Source organism: Diadema antillarum, unplaced genomic scaffold, assembly GCF_040938485.1.
Source record: "Diadema antillarum isolate AM-2024a unplaced genomic scaffold, OU_Dant_1.0 seq00001325_RagTag, whole genome shotgun sequence".
NCBI lineage: Eukaryota > Metazoa > Echinodermata > Echinoidea > Diadematoida > Diadematidae > Diadema > Diadema antillarum.
In genome coordinates, this window is record NW_027272096.1 from 549,938 (window position 1) to 568,371 (window position 18,434).

The 18,434-nt window shown below is 38.2% G+C and overlaps 1 protein-coding gene across 1 annotated transcript in view; it reads left to right on the forward strand.

The window, feature by feature from the left end:
• The window catches only part of LOC139708330 (polypeptide N-acetylgalactosaminyltransferase 13-like), a 57,133-nt gene that overhangs the window by 10,404 nt on the left and 28,295 nt on the right, over positions 1–18,434 (forward strand). The window contains exon 4 of the mRNA XM_071620291.1: positions 16,953–17,160. Coding sequence (XP_071476392.1) covers positions 16,953–17,160 — 208 coding nt within the window. The remainder of the gene's footprint in view (positions 1–16,952; positions 17,161–18,434) is intronic.

An 18,434-nucleotide genomic window follows, 5' to 3' on the forward strand; every position in this document is an offset into this window, starting at 1 on the left:
AAACGCCAGTTAGAACAACACCAGAACCATAATTTCCTCTGCCAAGGAAGGAGGTTATGTTTTCATGGGCTTTGGTGTGTTTGTTTGTTTGTTAGTTTGTTTGTTTGTCTGTGTGCAAAATAACTCAAAAAGTTGTCAGCGGATTTGGATGAAACTTACAGGAAAAATTGAGAATGACACAAGGAAAAGGTGATTAAATTTTGGTAGGGACTTTTTATGGATATTGCATAAAGGATTTTTGATTTTTTAGCATGTAGGGCCAATCATCTTGGAAGTTCAAGACGTGCATTTTGTTGAGATTTGCGTATGTTCACTATAAAGTGCATGCCGTAGTTTCTGCTAGGGTGAGGCGCCGAACAGCTGAAAGTTGATGACGTAACAAAAGGCTGCAATATTGGGAAATTAGACAATTTTCAGTGTGCATATGGATGGAAATCAGTGATCTCTACAGAAGAACAAGACCAGTGGTGGAAATAAACTGTTCGGCGGAGGTCTGCGCTCTCAGAGTGGTCTTCTAATTTGGTATTTTCTGTTTTCAATACACCTAGCCACTGCATCTTTTCAATGACTCAAGAAGACAAGATATAGAGTACTGAAGTGATGATGTGACAGTATTTTATAATGTATACACGTGTACATGTAGCAGCTTGGGCTGGAAGAAGCTCGCATAAACACTTGAACCAGGTGAGGTTGTTTAGAACCAGTTTCCATGATGTTAAATAGCTATGACATCACACTCGGTACTCTATTATCAAATCTAGTCTTCTCGAACCTGAAAAGGTCGACAAGTTGAGGAATTATCTTTTTCTCTCGATGAAACTTATAATCTTCCATAGCGAGAGCTGTGGAAACTCAGAGCACAATCTCAGGATATCAGGTACATATGAGCCCAGAAATATAAATTCAGCTTTGTGTAGTGATGTCTGAGAATCCGTCTTATACATTATATGTACTACCAGATCTGTATGCTAACACCAACACCAACACCAACACCAAACACAAAATGACACATGTCATTTGAAGTTAATGTGCTCGTGAGGTGTTTTTTATATAGATGTAAGTACTTTTTGTTTTGTTAAGAGTGAACATAAGTACAGGTGTGTCAGTAGATCTGTCTCAGAATGATTTGCTCATCTAATCTTTTCTCTTTTTTTGTTAGTACTAGAATATCTTATTGATAACTATCTAACAATAACTGTGGTAACACATTATGACACGTTCAAAAAATAGGAAATAAATTGTAATTGCTTGAATTGCAAGGACCTAGACTCAAGTAGCATTCATGCTGTTTTCTGGTTGCTATTATCCTTGCTATTTTTCCATGTGACTGCATATTTGTAAACATGTACAATGATTGTTGTTGCATTGGATGATTAATTTGACTTCATTAGTTAATTAATTAATTGATTAATTACGTCACTCATTCATTCATTCATCCATTTGTTGGTTGGTTCGTTCATTCACTCATTCATTTATAAATTCATTAAGTCTTGTGTACATGTATGTGATAATCTCAGGAGGCTAGTGGTAGCCAATGTGGAAAAAGCATGTAAATCGCCAACGCAAACAGAGGAGCCCAGTTCAGCAGTTGATATTGAACACTTAAAGGACAAGTCCACCTTCTTAGACATGTAGATCGAGTGAAGGCAGCAATATGAGTAGAAAACATCAGTGAAAGTTTGAGGAAAATCAGACAATCCGTTCAAAAGTTATGAATTTTTTAAGTATCTGCACAGTCACTGCTGGATGAGAAGACTACCACAGCGTATGATGTCACATGCGTACAACGATGTAATGAAAATAAAAGGAGAATTTCACAAAATTCTATACTTTTTGAATAAAATGCACATTTCTTTGACTTGTTACTGACGTATGTTGAGGGTAATATTATTCTGCTTGCCTTCTGAAAGAGAGAAGTCGAGTATTCTTTTGTTACACAAGAAAAGTAAAAATATGTTGAATTTTCTTTATAATTTCTTTATGTCGTTGTACACATGTGACATCACAAGCTGTAGTAGTCTTGTCATCCAGTGGTGTCTGAGCAGAAACTTCAAAAATTCATAACTTTTGAACAGATCGTCCGATTTTCCTCAAACTCTCACTGATGTGTTCTACTAATATTGCTGCATTCATAAAACCCACATGTCTATGAAGGTGAACTTGTCCTTTAAAGCCCAAGCCCAAGACCTTCTGCAGGAAATATGTCATGATTTCTAGGTCAACCTGCTAATACTGACTTATTTCAAGCTCGGTGTGATTGCCTAGATGCTAGTGTTAAGATAGCCTTTAACACTAGAGCTAGCACCAAACTTGAAATTGTCACCTAGTCATCAGGTAATGTCAAACTGTAGTTTAAGCAGTGGAACAACACTCATCCTAATCAGAGATCTTGAATGGTTTTGTGTGTCATATCCCTTTGCAGTTCCTCTTTTGTACAGCTGAAGGTGTTATACGGCAGATGCGTCTGTAAGCGGTAATCTCATTAAGCAGAAACTAAGGCAGGATGCAGGGCGGTATAATGGGTGTCTATCTTCTCTGTATTGGGTCCAGTGAGAAATAACCAGGTGGTTGTCACGGTAAATATGATACTGAAACAGGTCAATAATTCTTCACAAATTGTATAACAGGGCTGTTGATGTTTTTCTAGTGAGTTTTTTTTTTTTTTTACCCGACCTAATTTATGGAGGAGGTTTTTGCAAAAAGTGCCAATGTTTGCTTTAGAGCCAGATTGTTTCTCATTCTGCCCCAGCTGACTGGCATACTGCTGATTGCTTTTGTGGACGCATAACTCCACTCCGCGTTTTAGATGACTCCAGCAATAAAGTAGAGTAAAATCAAATGAAAAGAACATCTAGTATGATAAACATTTGGACCCCGTTCACTCACACACAAAAAAGGTGAAATAAAGGTATTGAATTCTAGAGTTATGCAGCTTGCCATGTTTTTGCAAAACAGTAATATCTGCCATGATCACAAAATGCAAGTTAGAACAAGGTTTGGATATCATCACTTTTCATATCTCCTGTTGGTTTGTGCTTCTTGGCATGAGCACAGAGAAACATTGAAAAATGAAATTAGGCCTCTGGGCAGAATAAAAGACTCGCCCCTTGACAACTCCCAGCTAATTGTTTGATTAGGATCCATCTATTGTCACCATATTATAACATAGTGCATATTGCCAGACATTTTCTACACGAAAAAGATTGGGAGATCCTTACAACACTGGCACTGGTCTGATGGTCCCAGACTGGTAAAAATCACTGTACGCCCAGTAATTTTTTTTTTTTTTTTTCAGGAATTGCGAAATTTTCCAGTCGGACATTACTGGAATAAAAATAACATTGTCGGGGCCAGTCAAAAAAAAACACAAAACAAAACGAAAAAGTGAATAGGACCAATCAATCTTACATTCAGACCAGTAAAAGGTGGAAAAACTGGGTATTTACTGGTCCGATAGGGACAGGTTGGACTTGTAGAGAAAATGGGTTAATGTGCCGCCCTGCCTTACCAGATCCTTGCCATAATATTATGGGGCAAATGTAAGTGCTTACAAGGTGTATTATTATTATTATTTTTTTTTTTTTGGAGGGGGAGGGGGGAGGGGAGGGGAGAGGGGGAAGGTGCACTCACAGAAATCATATTTCACCTGTACCCCATATTGGTGATAATATGTTATATGAAAAGAAAGTTTTCTCAACAGTTCACAAGCCAAGCATATTTGTTGCATAAACCTGTAACCTATTACTTTCTAGTGTAAGCTTACAACTTGTTTCCCCCCCCCTGATTTAAAAAAAAAGGGGGAGGGGTATCATGTTGTTACTGATGAGGGAAAAATTGTGTGTAACTGCCGTGTTGTACTCTGCCAGTTTGTGTCTACTCATCGATTCATCATTAGACGCAAAAGAAATCATTCAGATCCATGCACAATGACGAAAGATGCGTTAGTGTCTGAAGTGATGGTATTAACATATAGTAGGCAGTAGGCAGCTGTGGATTTACCATCCTACATTTAATGCAGGGTTGTGTATCAGCACGATCCAACTTCCAGATGTGCCTTGCGGTTATAGGCAAGGATGCAGTTCATCTAATATAGCATAATACAGCAGTTGGAACCTGCTAATTATCGTCATATCACTGGCCAGCTTTCCCCCCAGACTTATAATAAGCCTTTGCCGTGATACCAGGCATATAATGAATCCAAGCTATACAGGTACACCTAGGCCCACTATATCACAGTGGTAATGATGCAGAGCTGATGGATATTATAATAACTGTAAATTGATGCACTGTTTGCCGTTAGGCAGCCGTCTGATTTGTTTGAACTTCTCCACCATCTGTGCAGCGGGCAACAGATGGCTTCGTTCGGTGCCCGAAATGTGCCTCGCCGGCGAGAATGAATCCGTGCAGCAAAGTCGTAAATCAGAAAGTGATACATCACTTAGTATATATTTGGCATTCTGAAGGCACAGAGAGGTTGTTTGTGGTGTGAAATTGCAATGTTTTGATGTCTCGCCCTTTTGAGACGTAAGATATCAATTAGGTGTAGTTTAAACTGCTGGATTGCTCATGTTTGTTAGAGTGGTTGCAGTATAATATTTTGATAGAGCTATGAAATGTGCTACATGTAAGTACTGAAGCACATACAATGTATAATAGCCACTTTAGGACATATACAGTGTAGTTGTGTATGTACACTTTTTTTCTTTAATTTCACTTTGTAATTCAATCCGTAGCCCTTGTTGATTTGAGTAAAACCATGTCATGCCGTTCTAACATGCATGGTAATTATAGCCAGAAAGTATTCTGTTTTAAATTTGGAATTTTTTGATTGATAGTTGTTTTTTGTTTAACCTGTTTTCTGCATTTGTCCAAGAGATTGCCAGAAGGTACAATATGCACTATAATTTTCATCTTGTCTATCCATCCACCCACATACTAAGATCTAATGCAAATTAATAATTCTTGCATCAAGGTTTTTTTTTTACTCAATTATTGGAACTGATTGACAAATTACCCTTCATCGACTTAAATAGACACTGATTGTGCAGTGTCAGAGTAAAAACCACCAAGAGTGTGGTAAAAAATCATAGGCATATGTGACTGTCAATCACTTGATCATGTATGGAAATATATTGGATTCCTCCTCCCCCCCCCTAACTTTCTGAGAAGTACAAACCTTCAAAATAACAAACCTTCAGAATAACAGCTCAAAAGTTCAGATTAACAAACATTTTAGGGATACAGAATTTGTGTGTTTTGGAATATGAACGAGCCTTACTTCGGTTTGGATTAACCAACCTTAACTCATTGAGGACGAGTCCCAAGTATACTCGGGCAGGTGTCTATGGGAATTGCGTGTTGTAGCAAAATAAGCCCGTCCTCAATGGGTTATTGAGAATGGAGAACCTCACCCCACCCTAAAATATTCTGCTCTCCTGTTAGAACATCTGAGAATGTTCTGCCCTTCGAAGAACAAGACCTATGATCTACAATTATGTGATCATGTTTGTGGGTAATTCCATGAAGTCCATGAAGTTGGGGCACAAAGTGTTACATTTTAGCGTAACTCAATACTAATTATGCTATACATATATTCTTTATAGGCTTTACATTTGTATTGAGACCATACATTTTCCTGGAAATTTTGTGCCATTCAGACTCAATTTTGATGAAGTTATTTTAAAAAAAATGTAACGGTGTCCTGTAGCATCGTGACGTGTCCATGTAGCATCGTGATAGTTAAAATCTGGTCCTAAAAGACAAATTAATGCAATTAGCCTGACCAAAATTTGATATAATATGCATAATTACTAGATTAGTCAGATAGCTAAGTATCTTAACTCTATTTTCCACAGTTTTACTTTTACAAGAAAATTACACAATGTGTCACTCTGCTACACGGTGTCCACCAAATGTAACAAAAAAGGACACCGCGTAGCATCGTGAATCATTTTGTAATTTTCTTTTAAAATTAAAACTGTGTACAGGAAATTTGAGATATTTAGCTATCTGACTAATCTAGTAAATATGCATATTGCATGAAATTTTGGTCAAGCTAATTGCCATAATTTGTCTCTTAGGACCAAATGTTAAAATTTCACGATGCTACATGGACACGTCACGATGCTACAGGACACCGTTACATATTGTTTAATAACTTCATCAAAATTGAGTCTGAATGGCACAAAATTTCCAGGAAAATGTGTGGCCTCAATGCAAATGTAAAGCCTACAAACAATAAATGTATAGCATAATTAATATTGAGTTATGCTGAGATGTATTTTTCAAATATCACGATGCTACATGGACACTGCCCCAACTTCATGGAATTACCCTTGTATGACTCATTAATACATGATTCCCAATATCATTTGTGTGTCAAGTGTCCCTCACACTTCCTGTGATTTGTTGAGTTTTTTTCTCCACTTGAAATCAAGATGTTGTTCATGATTGGTTTAGTTGGGTGTCCTTAAAGTGAACAAATCATGTATGGATTACTTCGTAGGTGTACATGTCAGATATCCATCCATTACTCAAGAAGAGATATCTGGCACGAATGGGATTTGTAAGGATTGTGTAATAGTTCTTTGTTCTTTGAACTAGATATGAAATATCTAACAAACAAAAAAATATATCAGAAGTATTCTCTTATTTAATGATGTTAAAACAGCATGGTACGACAGTAAATGCCTTTATGTATGCAGATGAGACAGTTTGATATTCATTAGTAAAAATTAAAGTATTGTAGACACTGCACACCAAGTGTTTCGAAAGTAGAATAAAGGAGATTTTTATATTTTGCCCTTCACAACCAACCACTTGAAATGTTACTGGCATCTTTAATATGCTGCACAGTGTCTCATAGCAGTGACAGATTTGAGTAGCGTTAAACATTCTCTTGAAGAAATGAGAAAAAAACAACAAGGGCAACATCAGAGAAATTTTGTCAGTCTATTTTGGATTCAAAACATAGCACTGTTGGCAGACGTAGCAGTCTAAGATTATACTTTGGCACTAGCTTTACATTGAAGGAAAGCTGCTCATGGACAGTGTGTGCATGTTACGTATACTGATTTTTTTTTCTCACAGTTTGTAAATCACATTATAATGATTATAAGGCATGGCTATGATGACGTAGAATCTGTGCTAGACATTTGTAGATGTGCACCCCACAAATTGAGGCAAATGTTTGGCGATAAAGTGACAAACAAATCAATATTTCAGTTCCCCAGCTGCGGGGCTCTCTGTGCTGAAGCCAAGTTAAAAAAGCATCCCTGTCACATTTTGCGAAGGCACCTTAATCTTGATGGGCCCTCGAAGGGCTGCGTAACTCGTACCGCCTGAAGACAAAAGTGGGAAACCATCTTGGACCACCAGGTTTGCCAGGGCAAGATCAACACATGTGATGCAGTTACAATCGCTTTCAGAACAATGCCGAAAAAAAAAAATGTTTCTCTGTCATTATATCATGCTCTCTCTTTCTCTTCTGCTCTCTTTCTCATACGTCTGTCTCTCTGTCCTTCCTCTACATTTGTATGCTAATAGCAAATACAATAATTTGCAAAAACAGAATCCGCATTTCAAAACGCTGATTTTCAAAGGGTGACACAACATTTGCTTGTGCGACAGTTGCTCTGGTCTTGAATATTCTCCAAGGACTTAGGGTTGTGATAGGGTTTTAGGTTTCGCTTCATGTGAGGATTAGGATTAGGAGTAGGTTAATAGGGTTATGTTTGTGGGTAGAATTCATATTTGGTTTTTAATAGCGTGCAGGTATTTCGTAGGAGCAATTGTTACAGGAGCAATTGTCATGGAATCTATCCAAAATGCCCAAAATAGGGGCACCATTTATGCTCAGCTTTTCTGAGCTTGAGAAAGGACCGATTTTGGGAACATGCAGTTGTGCGTTGTTGAAGCACTGTAAGCCCCTATTGTAGCAAGCTGTTTAGCATTACAAGTTTACTTCCTGTGAACCAGAAAAGCGTTCAAATTACAATTACATCAGAATTAATGTGATTTTGCATTTATGCTTCCTCATTATGGGTTTAGAGAGAATCGTCGATCATAAACATGATTTGCATCTTTGCTTCCATGTTATACACTTTTAGAGAGAATTGTCAATTGTAATGCAACTTTTGTTGCATTTTGAATCAGCGTTATAAAATACCTTTTGTATCAAAATGATTTGGGATGCACTGTGTTTAGTAATGTTCTTTCTGCCAAAGGCAGCGTTTATCAACTTTCCCATGTTTGAAATAGAAATGCCTGTTTCACTACCTACTATGAAAAGTCGTTTATAAATGCCCTTTGGGTATTTCTCGTTCTGCTGAAATTATGGCGTTTTAACAGTGGATCACTGACTGTAATACCTGTCATGTAGTAGTGAAGATATTTGACAGGAGCGTTGCTTTTACAGGTTTGAGGATTGGAAAAAAAGCAGCAAAACAACACAAAAACCGTGTGCTCTTGAATGCTAATATGCAATTCAAATCACTTAATATAGGGCAAATAATCATCACCTTGGAAATAAACGTGAATGATTCTCTGTACACGAACCGTGTGCGACTTACCCTGACATGCAATGCGACGAGACACATTTTTAATACTCCCACGTACAGTGCAGCTTGTCTGAGAGGACCTACTCTGGGGGCGGCATTCATAATCCGGAAAATCTTACCCCAGAAACTTTGCACTTCCTGAATAAATCCCGTCAGCCCGTATGGTATGCGTGGAGAGTGTCAAGAAGTGTATTAAGATGCCCATGCTGAGCTGGCCATAAAATACCAGGAGACATGCCTGGGTATTAAGTCTGCTTAAAGTGGGATCAAGTGTATCAGATGGAAAATAAACATAATGTTTTAAGTGGTGGAAGGGGAGGAGGGGGTGGGGGGCATTTAGAGCAGACATGGCTTGGACAGTGATGCATGTTTGAGACTTTCATACTGTGGTTGACATGTACAGTCGTGACAAGCGCTTGCCCAAATAGCCCTTGGGCGAGTAGAACTTGTGGTTGGGTACTAGTCATGGAGGAATGGACTGAATATCATAACTTGTCCCATTTGCTTTTGATTTGCTTGTTGAAGGCTATCACTGCTAAATAGATTTATAAACAAATAAGTGAATAAATACAAATGTATAATGTAAATAAACTAATGAATAAATAGATAAACTAGAAAAACACTCTGAGAACACAGACCTTTGCCAAGCAGCTACTTTCCACCGATGATCTTGCTCTTCCCAAAGAGATTTTTCTCCTCTCCACCACTGGGGAAAAGCTCTTTGGGCTCTTCCATAGAGATCAGTGATTTCCACACCCATAGGTATGCTAGTACATGCTGAAAAATCGCCCGATTCCCCAGTATAGAAGCCTTCGTTACATCTTAAACCCTCAGCTGCGCGGCATGCCTCGCCCTAGCAGAAACTAGAGCACGCTCTTCGGTGCGCGTTTGAAAACCTCACAAATGTGCAGCTTGAACTCCCAAGTTCATTGACCCTACCTGTCAAAATATCAAAAATCCTTCATAAATTCCCGAAAAATTCTCCGATTACTCCCAAATTTAATCGTTTGTTACTTGTGTCATTCTGAACCTTTCCTGTAAATTTCATCCAAATCCGTTTACTTACCTCTTTGAGTTATTTTGCACACGGACAAACAAACCAACTAACCAACAAACCAACAAACCAAGAAACCAACGGTAACAAAAACATAACCTCCTCCCTTTGCAGAAGTGATAAATAAGTAAATAAATGAATAGAATTGAATTAAATTAATAGAATAAAAAATTCAAAAAGGCTATTTGTGCTGGTGGTAATAGTAAAGGGCAAATAGCAGGTATTGATGATCTTCAATATTTGTAAATGTAGTTTGCATGTTTTGTGATGTGCTTCAGTTATAGTAATTAATGCGTTTGTAGGATGCCTACAGTCAACCTTGCTTAAAGTCAACCTCAAATAATTGCCTAAGTTTAAGGTCTTTTCAAGTCCTCTTCTCTGTATAATCTATTGATTTTAATCCCTCTTAAGTCAAATTTTCTCTATTGTAAAGTTGAAACAATTTCTTCCGTCCAGATGGATGATTGTATGTTGCTATTCTTCATTTTCTTAAAACTAAGTTTTTGTGTTGGTATGCATGGTCATCAGCAGCGTTTTCCAGTTGATATTGCATGAAACAGCTAGTAGCTCAGAACTTCTTTTTTTTTTGTGAAATTGGCTTTACATTATACTGTATGCAGCTTATACCCCCAAGATGTCCCTCAAGCCCATGTAAAGTGCATTCTCATTTATCTTTTTATCCAAGGCACTATCTGCTAGTGAAGCAAATCTCTTGTCCCTTTTGTTGTCAGGAAAACAAGACAGCAGTGTGGTATTAATGTAAATAGCATTCCCACCCTAGTATGTACACGTATGTGTCTACTTCTGGACAATTGTTTCCAACTGTCCATTGCATACGGGGGGGGGGGGGGGGGGGGGGGGGGGGGGGGGGGGTGAGGGGAAGGGGGAGTTCTCTGGAAGTGCCAAAAAAGTGGACATCCGTATAATAATTATTACTGTTCTTTTTTTTTTTCACTGTCAGACTAGTGGTTGTACATTCAGAATATGCCTACATAGGACTGTTGTGAATGCAATGTCCACTTTGGCTGGCTCAAGAACTGACCCCTGCTCACACTCTAGTCTATGATCTCATGAGATTCTGTTGTCTCTGTACACTGTGCATCACGCCCACCAGGTTTCAGGGGGAAATGAGTGGATTTTTGTCAATTTTCAATTCATTGATATTTGGTTTATCCTGGTAATAATTACCACACTGCACAGTAATATGTTGTCACTGTTCTCATAGGTAAAATACCATGGTAATAGATACCGATGGAGATTCATTTGGTACCATTTGACATTCATGAAATACCATGCTATTTCTGGTGCGAAAGTACATGTACACCTCTCTGAGGTAGGCACTGTACGCATTCGTATTATCTCCTATGGTGAAAAGACAGAGAGTGTGTCAGGTCACGTAAGAAATGTTGTTAAAGCCATTGTAAGATTGATGTTTTAGGAGGGACATGATTAGCAATCCAGTCTCGTATGCATCTGTACATGATTTGCGAAATTCCAATCACCACTCCAAATATCATGGTGTTTGTCAGTGCATTTCGTAGTGTATTCCATGGTGTATTTGCATTTACATTGGAAAGTGCTGAACAAAATACTACTTGAGGTGTTTCACCGTAATTTGAATGCACCTTTTATGCAAGTGTTTCCTTTAGTAGAAAGAATGACAGCTTGCATGCTGTCTGTTGTCAGTTTTTGTTGTTTTCATGAAATTACTTTTTTCATACAGATCCGTCCTCATTGAGAAACCTTTGTAAAGTACATGACAGGTCATGTTCTTCTTACAAAAACAAGAAAAAACTATTACAAGTATCTTTGATCTACAAGGATTTTCACAGAGCTGTGACAAGTCACCTATAGTAAAAGAAAATATCTGATTAGACTTGTTTTTGGAGGATGAATAGCACTATATTTCATTTGATATATTTAAAAACGTGCATCTTACTTTGCTTCGTCTGTTTGAGGGCTATAACACATTTTGAGGACATAGTTTCATCTGAGGGCAGTTAATGTTCAAAGTCTGGTGTGCAGTAATCACAAGTGATTGCAAAAAAAAAATAAAAATTGTGGAGGAGTCGGGACATATGTTGAAGAAAGCTTTGAACAAACATCAGAGTTGGGAATTGATTGATGATGTGTATACACGAAAAGCCATTGGGAGCGTGTCACTAATTCTGCCTCACCCCTGTAATGGTTAATGTCAGCTTTGCCGTAAATGACAAAAATGTCTTCAGAATTGCAGAAGCACAACCAAAAATACAGTAGCTGGTGTTGTTTTTATTGACTGGTTGATTTGTATTAGAAAATAAAGGCAAAATTCAAAATCAGTGGGAAGATGATTGATGTTCCAGTGCACAATGGGAATGGCACTTGATAAATGTTTGAGTTTGCTGTTAGTATTGAAAAGTAAATTGTAATCATAGTCTGCCATACTGATAGTCATGGGAAAATTATATTGATAATTTTGGAAAAAAACCCAACTTTATCAGGTTATTACAAGAGTACAAAGATTTTTTTTATACCTTTTCTTTATCAACTTCATGTCAAAAGTGGGAAATGTCATGAAGTTTTCAAGCTTAAAATTTATTGTAATGGTTGTGGTGCTGTGACAATTCACCACCATTACCAAGTTGAGTCGGTATGTCTTTTTTTCAACATTTATCACAGATTAACATTAGTGAAAGGTGGTAAACTCTTCAATTCTTTACTTGTCCTACCGTAGGTCTAATTTTCATTAAGTTAAAACCTGTATCATGCTGTTCCTCTGGTGTTTACTACTCTGTTTGTTATAGCCAATTTGAAAGTGATGTGAAATTTTGTTTCTCAGTAATTGGGGGGGGGGGGGGGAAGGAGGGATGACAGGATTTTATTCATTATTAACATTTCTTGTTTCCTGTTTAGAATGCATTTGCCCCTAGTCAATCATTCAAAACATATGTAATACATGAAATGCTTTAAAAAAAACCCTGACTTTTTGCATATTGCAAGTGTTATCATCAACTTTGACAAAATGTGAGCATCAATATGCGTACATTATATGCCTCATACAGTATGAAATCTACTGTGTGCATGTATTCAGTATAAAAGAACAAGAGATAATTATGCCCAGGAGTAAGGTGGCTTGACGGTCGATAGCGAGATATTGATTTTGAGAATGTGAGAATGCTTGTTTGGGGGTGGGGGGAGGGGCAGCGAGGGGCAGCGAGAAATCGTGTCTGTGCAATTTAACCTTGCTGTAATCATTTTGTCCAGATGAGGACAAATTACTGGGGATGGGTAATGAGGATGTATCTCTAAGATACAGAGGAGAGAAAAGAAAAGAACGAGGGGGGGGGGAGATATGGAGGATATAGAGAGAGAGAGGGATTGAGAAGATGGGAAGATAGCAAGAGAGGGAAATATAGGGAAAAAAGAGAAAAAGAAGAGTTTAAAGATATTATTTACCATTTGCAGATGAAACAAAACCCCAGCTTTAGTGCTTCAAAGTAGTTCTAAAATGTGAGTTAGGGATAGAAACAACCAATGTGAAAATGTTCAACAGTATAATCAATATTAAGTATTGTTAGAGTAAAATGTAAAGAATGTAAGCAAAAGTTATAATAAAATTGTTTTTAGAATAAACCATCTGCAGTTATGGCTTTGAAAGAAAAACTGTAATATCTTTTTACATTTTAGGCTTTACTGCAAAGTTTTTTTATATGGCAGGATGTTTTGTGTGTACAACTGACCTACACACATCCTATGCATCAAACGTGATAACTCACACATTTTTTAAACCACTGCTCCCAATGGTAAACAGTACCTTTAAAGAGATGCTATAGTTTTAGTTGAGATGGGGATTGATGTTTTAATTTGTTTGTGAGAGGATTAGAAGCCAGTTATATGAAATATTGAGGAGTGTACAAGAGAAATTTAAAGTTTATTTTGATGAAAATGGGTTTTGAAATGGCTGAGATAACCCCCCCCCCCAAAAAAAAAAAAAAAAAAAGAAAGATGGTTCTAATAAAAGGTGGGACCCACCTTTTATTGGGACCACTTTGTTTGCTCTGTTTGCTTTGTTGTTGGATATCACAGCCCTTTCAAAACCCATTTTTATCAAATAAACTTTGAATTCCTATTTGAATAGAATCGTAAGCTCTTTAACATTTCATATAAGAGGTTTCTATAAATCATCTTGCAAAAGTTAAAACCTGAATCCCCATCTCAACCAAAACTATATTATCCCTTTAAAGTGCGGAGATAGAGTATAGAGAAGGAGGAAGCTCGAGTGTAACACAGAGCACAGAGAAAAGATGAAAGAGGGAGTGCCACAGAAATGAGAAGTCTATAGATTTTGCTCAGGAATCGAGTCTTGGGATATCAGTCCCTGTCGAACGAGATGCCCCCCAGTAGCCAAATTAGATCAGAGCCGCGAGGCAAATTTGTAAATTACCCGAGTTAAACTCGGTGGGCGCGCGTTGGGAGAGAGAGAGATACGTGGGGAAAATTAGTTTTGTTTAATGCAGTTTTGCCACAAACTCTGCTGTTGTTTTGGTCAGAATGTTAACGTGTGTGTATGTGTGTGTTTCACTGTGTGTGTATTCACATTATGTACACATACAATGTGTTGATTTCTATTGCTTAGATATCATTAGTATACCTTGCCGGTGGCCTTTTTTTTTTTTTTTCTTCTTTTTTTGTGGCATGAAATTTTTGCGAATTGCCACTGGCACTCAGTGCAGATAGTGTAGACAAGAACTTTTGCTTGCATTGTAATTTTGAGAATTTCTAGGCTCTTGCGAATTCGCAAAATTAAATTGCATTTAGAAAATTTCAGGTTTTACAGTACCTCAGCTGATGACGCAACTGTGTGTCCTGCCCAGGTACCAGACACAAAATTGTATCACACTGCACAACACATGCTTTCTTCCAATGGGTACTGTTGAACAGTGCATTCACATTCCATTATAAACTAATGCCTTAACCACTTGTGACCCCTTTTTAATTTTGTACAATGGGAATTTTAGGGGAGTTGATGTGTCACACGTACACGTAGGCCAGAATTATTACAGAGCATGATGATCCAGTGCAGTTTGACTGCACATACATGACTGGCTGCTGAAACCAGGAATTACAGCATTAACCCGTTGAGGACAAGTCCCAGCTTTACTCGAGCAAGTGTCAATCAACGGGAAATGCTTGTTGTAGCTAAATCAGCTCATCTTCAACGGGTCAAAGGACAAGTTCACCTTAATATACATGTACATACGGATACAGATTATACATGTAGTAGAACACATTAGTTGAAGTTTGAGGTAAACGGGACAATCCGTTCACAAGTTATAAATTTTTAAAGTTTCGGTACTACCATCACTGGATAAGAAGACTACTACAGCTTGTGATGTCACATGCGTACAACAATATAAAAACAAACAGAGAAGAAATTAAACATATTTTCATTTTTCTCACATAACAAAATAGTACTTGACTTGCAGAGAATAATACCTTTAGCATACACCAGTAGCATTCAGTGGAATGTGTACTTCTTTCAAAGAATGAAATTTTGTGGAATTCTGTTTATATTTTCCTTATATTGTATGCATTTGATATCATAAACTGCAGTATTCTCCTCAACCAGCAGTGACCACGCAGAAACTGTAAAAAAATTCATAACTTTTGAATGGAAAGTCTGATTTTCCTCAAATTTTCACTGATGTGTTCTGCTAATATTGAGCTGCATTCACTCAAACCACATGTATATATGAAGGTGGACTTGTCCTTTAACCACTTGTGATCTCCTTTTAATTTTACGATGGGAAATTAGAGGAGCTGATGTGTCACTCGTAGGCCAGAATTATTACGGACCATGATGATGCAATGCAGTTTGGCTTGACATATAAATGCATGGCTGGGTATGCTTGCAGCCAGGAACCACAGAATTAAACTATACATGTTCCTATAGACACCCATTTGGCATCAGAAACTGTCATCACTGTGCAAGAGATGTCTTGGGTGATCCAGAATGGCTGAGTGCCAGATAGGTCCGTTTGATATTAAATGGTGGCTATCATATACCCTGCATGTACAGGATTTCATGCGAGAGGTTCCAGGTTGTTTAAATCGCACATTGATACTTGCAGTGGGAAAGTTGTCAAGATTTACTTGCTCAAAAGAAAGCATACATGTTTCAATGCATTAGAACAGTGGAAATTACTGAAAAGCAAATCAGATGTATACAGTTGTCAAATCATATTTGCAGTGATCACCTATTATGATTTCAATGTTTCTTGGGTCTGTTTGTATGTTATTTGTACTGTATATCGTGTTTATGGTTGAAAATGAGAAACTACATGTATCATACTGTGGTGTAGATCTCCTTCTCCCACTATTAAAGGTGTGAACATGTGATGCGAAATCTCATGAACTCTTGATTTTTATTTCATCATTTCTTTTATCAAAAACAGAGTTTCAATAGCAGTATAAATATTTATACCAGTTGTATATTTATATTGCACAATGCACAATGTATTTATTACTTCAAGTGAGATTATCACTCATTGCTTCAAGATGCATAATCCACTTCAACAATTTACAATGAAACAAGAGTATGATCATATCATATATTTTAAGAGTATCATTATTAAACTTTGCATCATATGACATAAGCACCAGGGGCAAGAGGTGTCAGAATGTTGAGATGAGCGTTTTTCAAAAGTGAAAGTCCTGGCAAGCAAAAACCATGAAGGTATTGATTCAAGGGACAAAATAGTAATGGTCCCATATATCCATAACTGTGTCCTTGTGGCATTTTGTATTTCAGAGCAAGCTTTGTCATTTTTCCTTCTTTTTTCTGCTGATGAACAAAAAAAGAGAGGAAAAGATAAACAACAATAACAACAACTCCAAACAAGCAAAGCAGATGCTGATTCTGAGGTAAACGATGAATGACGGTACAATGTAACCAGAATGTAAAAGGTGTCTTTAGTTCAGTCGTTCTTTTACCTTTCAACTCGGCCAAATGGTTGCCATAGTAATGCAATGCTTCAATGCAAGTATTTTGCACCTCCATAATACCTTCCACTCCTCACCTGTGATTTTCCTCCCCTTCTGCTGATGAGCAAAAGAAAAAAGGAAGATAGACAACAATAACAACAACTCCAAACAAGCAAAGCAAAAGCTGATTCTGAGGTAACCAGAATGAAAAAGGTGTCTTACTGTAGATCAGTCGTTCTTCTACCCTTCAACTCGGCCAAATGGTTGCCATAGTAATGCAACACTCCAATGCAAGTATTTTGCACCTCCATAATACCTTCCACTCCTCACCTGTGATTTTCCTCCCCTCCCCCCTCCCCCTCATCCTACCACAGAGCATCTCGGCCAGCCCCTGGAGGACTACATCGCCAAGCTCCCCATCTCCATCCACGTGGAGAAGATGAAGGAGCGGTCGGGGCTGATCCGCGCCCGCATGAGGGGGGCCAAGGTCGCCAAGGGGCAGGTGCTCACCTTCCTAGACTCCCACTGCGAGGTGACGGAGGGCTGGCTGGAGCCGCTGCTGGCTCGCATAGCAGAAGACAGGTGAGTTTACATTCAAGCTGCTGGAATGCAAATAATATGATCTTGTTTAATATCCAGGATGGATTCTTCAGTGTTGTCACTGTCCTGTCAGAGGGCCCTGCCATTATTATTAACCTAGCATCGCCGTGTACTTTAATAATTATACTTGGGTCGAGAGAGACATGGTAGGTAAATCATCTTGTCCAAGGACGTAGGCGTGTGACAGGATTTGAACTCTGATTGAAAGTCAAGAGTCTTTCCCGTTATGCCATAGAGGTACCATGAAAGTAGTTTTGTTTTAGGGGGAAGAAGGGGTATCATGGACAGATTGGCTTCGATGAAGGTGGGTTCGGTGTGGTGTATCAAATAAACATTTAGCTTTAATAGTCTTGTCTCAATCCTTGCCTAATGGAAATTGACCAACAACACACCAAGATATTGACTTCTGTTATTTGAATTTTTGATGCAAATTTGTTTCAATTAATATCACAGTGTGATGCTTGCCTGAGTCAGGGTGGAAAATTAAGAACTTTTACTTCCTGAAAAGGGATATTACGTGTTTTGTAATTATGTGGAGGTGGTTCTAAATCGTGAATTTTTACCATGCGCATGAGTTTCTTTGAAGTTCCATTTTGCAAAGTATGCTCGGCAAATGTATGGAGAAAAATAGCCTTCTTTAATAGAAAGTGTGACATCAGTTGGGATTCTGTGCTCAAATAAAGGAAGAAAGGTGAACTCAATCAACTTTACACTCTTGTAGTTTTTATAGACACATTCTTTTTTTGACAGTTTGTACTGAACGTGGCAAAGTTGATGACAGTTAAGTGGCCATAAATCACTTTCACTTTGTTTTTCACTGACTTAGTGAGTTCGCTGTCCCTGTTGCTTTGATTTAGAATAATCCATCTTCCTTGAAGGTACATGTAAATGTTGTCCTTTAATAAACGCTGCGTGGAAGTGGCTGCCACCAAAAAGCGGGGCTGGCATAATTTGTCGCGAGGCAGCGGTACAGGGGGGAGAAGAGTAATAATTGGCAGGGTCGGAAGCCCCACGTCAATGCTGTGGCAGCTGGTAGAAGTATGAGGTGTGCGGGGTGGGGTAGGGAGAGTGTGAGGGGAGGGGATTCCCTTCAGATGAGTCGAAAGAGGGCCCCATGTGACCAATGAATGATAATGAGGGGATTATGCAATCAGCTGATCTCTGACCATACCATACTGCCCAGGGGAGTTAGTATTTAACCCATTGAAGAGTAGTCCTTAGTATACTCAGGCAGGCATCTATGGGGAATGCATGTT